Source organism: Martes martes (assembly GCF_963455335.1).
Source record: "Martes martes genome assembly, chromosome: 9".
NCBI classification, from domain to species: Eukaryota; Metazoa; Chordata; class Mammalia; order Carnivora; family Mustelidae; genus Martes; species Martes martes.
The window spans coordinates 123353862-123359577 of record NC_137896.1 but is presented as its reverse complement, the minus strand read 5'-3'; the positions used below and the strand labels follow the sequence as shown (position 1 = coordinate 123359577).

The window sequence follows — 5716 nt, the reverse complement described above, 5'->3', positions numbered from 1 at the left end:
GGCGTTCTTAGCATCTCCTGGATTTTGATGTTTGTTCCCTTTGCCATATTAGGGAAATTCTCTCCAATAATTGTCTCCAATATACCTTCTGCTCCCCTCTCTTTCTTCTTCTTCTGGAATCCCAATTATTCTAATGTTGTGTCGTCTTATGGTGTCGCTTATCTCTTGAATTCTCTCCTCGTGGTCCAGTATTTGTTTGTCTCTCTTTTGCTCAGCTTCTTTATTCTCTGTCATTTGGTCTTCTATGTCACTAATTCTTTCTTCTGCCTCATTTATCCTAGCAGTGAGAGCTTCCATTTTTTTTTTTTTTTTTTTTTTAGAACAACTCAGCAAAATAAAATTCCGGTTTATTGTTGGACAACATTGTTTCACACATACATCAAACAGGCCAAAAAAAATAAACAGCAACTTCATAGACAAAAAAGGAAAAAAAGAAACCTTTTATCTTTGGCCTTTTTAACCATCTCATACAAACCAACTACTTATAGTACAGCTAAGTACATACACAAAAAAAGTTACTGGAATGCTCGGAATAAGATTGTTTTTTTGTTGTTGTTTTTGCTTTTTTTACAAGGTTTTTTTTCTCCTTTGAGATTATAATGAACATGGTCACACCACAAGTAAAGTCAGAAGTAGGACAGAGAAGGCTCCAAAGGCTGATTTGGTCATCCGAGATCATTAAAAATGGCTGACCCCTAACAATATGTACAAAATTATAAAATGTAAATAAAAAATACAAACAAATTTTCCTTTTTAAAGTACTTTTAAGAAAAAAAGCAGGGCCTTGGAAGTTTTGGTTCTTTTTTCCTCCCCTGTTGCAAATTCACGTTGTGGTTTTGGTTGGGTGGCGGAGAGCGTGTGTCATCTGCGGGTGGCACTGCCCGCGTTGGGCAGGCGGGCGGGACTCTCTACTCGAAGGTGACCACGTTTAGATTCTGAGACGGGAAGTGGAGGGTGAATAGGTCACGGTGGCCTTTTTTTTTTTTTTGTTAAGTTTAACTTTTCCTTTTTTGCTGTCTAGTCATCCTCATCGGTCTTCTGCTTCTTGGTATCGACATCATCATCCTCATCATCTTCAGCTGCCCGTTTGCCCGTAGCTGCCTCAGCCTCCTCATCTTCATCTCCATCCTCTTCTTCACCATCACCTTCCTCCTCTTCCTCCTCCTCCTCCCCACCTTCTTCCTCTTCTTCATCTACCTCGTTGTCGGCCTCCTGCTCCCCATTTTCCTCATTAGCGTTCCCATTAGCAGGTGCGTCTCTTCCATTCTCTGCCTCCTCCACAACTTCCTTCTTCTCCTTTAAGTCCTTGGTGGTGATCTCGAGAGCTTCCATTTTTTATTTCACCTCATTAATAGCTTTTTTGATTTCAACTTGGTTAGATTTTAGTTCTTTTATTTCTCCAGAAGGGGCTTTTATCTCTCCGGAGAGGGTTTCTCTAATATCTTCTATGCCTTTTTTGAGCCCGGCTAGAACCTTGAGGATCGTCATTCGGAACTCTAGATCTGTCATGTTACCAATGTCCGTATTGATTAGGTCTCCAGCCTTCGGTACGGCCTCTTGTTCTTTTTTTTTGAGGTGAGTTTTTCCGCCTTGTCATTTTGTCCAGATAAGATTTGCTTTCTCCTGCTGTGGAATGCCGCTGTTCTTGGTGACTGAAGTTGGTTTTGGCTGGGTTTCTTGTTGATCTTCTGGGGGAGGGGCCTGTTGTAGTGATTCTCAAGTGTCTTTGCTGCCGGCGGAATTGCACCGCCCTTGCCAGGGGCCGGGCTAAGTAATCCGCTCGGGTTTGCTTTCAGGAGCTTTTGTTCCCTGAGTGCTTTCCGTAGAGTTCCGGAGGACGGGAATGAAGATGGCGGCTTCCCAATCTCCCGGCCCGGAGGAGCCGAGAGGTTGGGGTTCCGCTTCTCAGTGCGCTCTCAGAGCAAAGCGCCCACTGCCCTGCCTCCCTGGCCTATGGTCACGCCTTGAGGAAAGCAGTCAATTGTTGGAGCTGGAGAAAAGCGCCGGGTCGCTTCAGTCTCCGTGGCCTCTGGCTGCGCTCCAAGCCCACCCAGCCTGCGACCGGCACAAGGTAGCCCCGGGCTGAGAGCTCACTCCTCGGCTTTGTCGCTGTAGCCGGCTTCCCCGCTCTAATACCTGCGAGCTCTGTGGCACTCAGACACCCCCAGTCTTTCTGTGACCCCGCGGGACCTGGGGTTATGCTGACCCCGCCTGGGTTTCCCCCCGGTTTAGCCTCTGGAGCGATGTCTCCCAGTGGAGCCGACTTTTAAAAGTCCCGATTTTGTGCTCCGTCGCTCCGCCGCTTGCCGGGAGCCGGCCCCTCCCCCCGGGGTCTATCTTCCCGTCGCTTTGGATTCACTTCTCCGCAGGTCCTACCTTTCAGAAAGTGATCGATTTTTTGTTTCTGGAATTGTTGCTCTTCTTCTCTTCGATTTCCCGTTGGATTTGTAGGTGTTCACAATGGTTAGATAAGCTGTCTAGCTGATCTCCTGCTACCCGATGTCGTCTCAGCCTGCTACTTCTCCGCCATCTTGACTCCTCCACCCACTGTTTCTTTTTTATTTTCTATATCAATCTGTCCATTGATGTAAGTGGGGTGTTAAAGTCCTCTACTGTTATTATTATTGATTAGTTCCTTTATGTTTGTTATAACTGTTTTAGGTATTTGTGTGGTCCCATGTTGGGTGCATAAATTTATAGTTGTTACATCTTCTTGTTGGATTTTCCTCTTTATTATTATATAATGTTCTTTTTTGTCTCTTTTTACAGTCATTGTTTTATTTATTTTATTTTTAAATTTAAAAAATTTTAAAGGTTTTATGTATTTTTTTCAGAGAGAGAGAGAGCGAGAGAGAGCATGCACAAGCATGGGGAAGGGTGGAGGGAGAGAGAAGCAGACTTTCTACTGATCAGGGAGCCCAACACGGGGCTCAATCCCAGGACCCTAGGATCATGAGCTGAGCCAAAGGCAGATGCTTAACTGACTGAGCCATCTAGGTTCCAGTCTTTGCTTTAAAATATTATTTTGTCTGGTATTAGAATTGCTACTTTAACCTTCTCTTAGCATTCATTTGCATAATACATATTTTGCCATCCCCTCACTTTCAAACTGCATGTCTTAGGTCTAAAAAGAGTCTCTTGTAGACAACATATAGATAGGTCCTGTTTATTAATCCATTCTTTCACCCTATGTCCTTTGATTGGAGCATTTAATCCATTACATTCAAAGTAATTATTGATAGGTATGTGCTTACTGCCATTTTTGTAGTTGTTTTGTGCTTGTTTTTGTAGTTCTCTTATTCTTTCTTCTCTTGCTTTTTCATGGTTTGCTGGTTTTCTTTAGTGACATACTTAGATTCCTTTCTTTATTTTTCACATATCTATAACTATTTTTTGCTTTGTGGTTACCATTAGATTTGTATATAAAATCTTCTTCATATAGCAGTATATATTAAGTTGATGGTTGCTTCAGTTTGAATCTATGCTTTATATCTCTCTCCCTCCATGTTTTAAGTATATGGTGTAATCCTTTACATCCTTTTATTTTTTGAATCCCATGACAGATTTTTACAGATATACTTATTTTTATTGCTTTTGTGTTTCCTACTTTTCTTACTCTTTCTTACAGTCTTTCCTTTCCACTCAGAGAGTCCCCTTTAATATTTCTGGTAGGGCTGGTTTTAGTGATTATAAACTCCTTTAGTCTTTGTTTGTCTGAGAAACTCTATCTCTTCTATTCTGAATGATAACCTTGGTGGATAGAGGATTCGTGGCTGCAGATTTTTTTTTCTTCCTTCCAGTACTTTGAATATATCATGGCACTTTCTTCTGGCCTGCAATGTTGCTGTTGCAAAATCCCCCTTATGAGGTTTCCTGTGTATGTAACTCTCTTTTTCTTTTGCTACTTTTAAAGTTCTCTCTTTAATATTATTATTATTTTTGCCATTTTAATTGATATGTGTCTTAGTGTGGACTTGCCTGGGTTGATTTTATTGGGGGATCTCTGTGCCTCCTGGATCTGGATATTTGTTTTCTTCCTCAGATTTGGGAGGTTTTCAGTTATCATTTCTTCAAGTAAAATTTCTGCCCCTTGTTCTTTTCTTCTCTGGGATGCCTATAATGTGAATATTATTATTCACATTATAGGCATCCTATATAATAATATTATAATAATTATAATTATATTATAATTATATATTATATAAATAATATTATAATAATTATAATATTATTGCTGTGTTCCCTGTCTTTTCTCATTTTGCATATTGTTTTTTCCTCTCACCTGCCCAGCTTCATAACTTTTTATTAGTCTCTCTTTCAGGTCACCAGTTTACTCCTCTGCTTTTTTATTAGTCTCTCTTTCAGGTCACCAGTTTACTCCTCTGCTTCTTCCAGCCTGCTATTTATTCCATCTAATGTATTTTTAATTCATTTATTGAGTTCTTAATCTCTGATTGGTTCTTTTTTATCTCCTTGCTAAGGGTCTTCCTCCTCTCTTTTCTGAAGTCTAATGGCTGTTTTTATGATCATTACTTTAAATTCTCTCTCAGGCATATTACTTATATCCATTTAACTTAGGTCTCTTGTTGTGATCTTGTCCTCTTCTTTCATCTGAAACATATTTGTCTGTCTTTTTATTTTTCTAACTCTCTATGTCCATTTCTTTGTGCTGGGAAAGTCATATAGGTTTCCTGCTCTTGAAAATAATGGCCTCATGAAGAAGAGGTCTGTAGTGCCCTACAAGCAATGTCCCCTGTTCACTGGAACCTGGCATTTCAGGGGATGTTTCCTGTGTGTGTTGTGTGCCTTGCTATTGTGTTCTGGTCACTTCTTCCTTTAGTCTAGTTGTCTACAGAGGCACTCTTTGCCTATTGTGGGTAGTGTTTCATCACCCGTAGGGGAGGAACATGCAGTTTTAACAAGGTAGGACTGGGCCAACTGGGCAGATACATAAAGCTCACAAAGTGGGTGGGATGTGGAATTTTAACAAAGTGTGCCTCAGAGTCTCACAGGGCCCACTGCCACTGGTGCTGCCAGGAAACTAGGCCCTGAAAAATGCCTGTATCATGTTGTTGGCCAGGTTTGTACTAGTCTTTTGGGGGAGGGGACTTGCAAAACATGGACTGAGGCAGGCTGGGCTGGAAGATGCAGGGCTTGGTGTAAGCAGGGTAGGTAGTGAGTGTTATTTTGCTGGTTCTAGCAGGTGGCTGTGTGTTATGCTGGGGGGCAGGGGAGGGACATGGCAACTGCCAGCTCCTTGGTTCCTGGAGGAGTCCCTTAGTGATCCAGTCCCCTCCAGGACATCCTCTGAAATGAGTAAACTCCTTCCCATATGGCCCAGGCAATTTCAAATTACTGCTTCTCTGCTGTATCTCCAGGGAGTATTTGTTATGCTGTCTCTTTAAAAGTAGAGACTTGGATTCCTATTGGCCTTTAGGCTTTTCCAAAACCTACCCAACTGATTTTTGAAATTCCAGCCTTTAAGTCCTTTTGCTTGTAAGAATTTATGAAATTTGGTCCCTCTCACCAAATGTTATAGAGATTCATCTTGCCCGTGTGGACTCCCTGGTGTGATAATCTGTTTCTCCCCCTTCTCTGCACCCACTGCCCTCCCGGTCCCCCAGCCATAGTCCATATTGCTCCTTGCCATATTTCTGCCCTTTCTACCCACTTAGGTATTGCCTCTTCTCTTCCCTTCATTGTGGAGTTTGTTCTG

General features: G+C 41.9%; 1 protein-coding gene across 1 annotated transcript; it reads right to left on the bottom strand.

Annotated features, from left to right (window-relative positions):
- Positions 1-330: 330 nt before the first annotated feature.
- On the bottom strand, positions 331-1332 carry LOC308349170 (prothymosin alpha-like; the record flags this gene model as incomplete). Its single annotated transcript, XM_080813688.1, has 1 exon — positions 331-1332. One exon carries the CDS (start codon positions 1330-1332, stop codon positions 1018-1020), a length of 315 nt encoding a protein of 104 aa, XP_080669814.1. The 3' UTR covers positions 331-1017.
- Positions 1333-5716: the final 4384 nt, after the last annotated feature.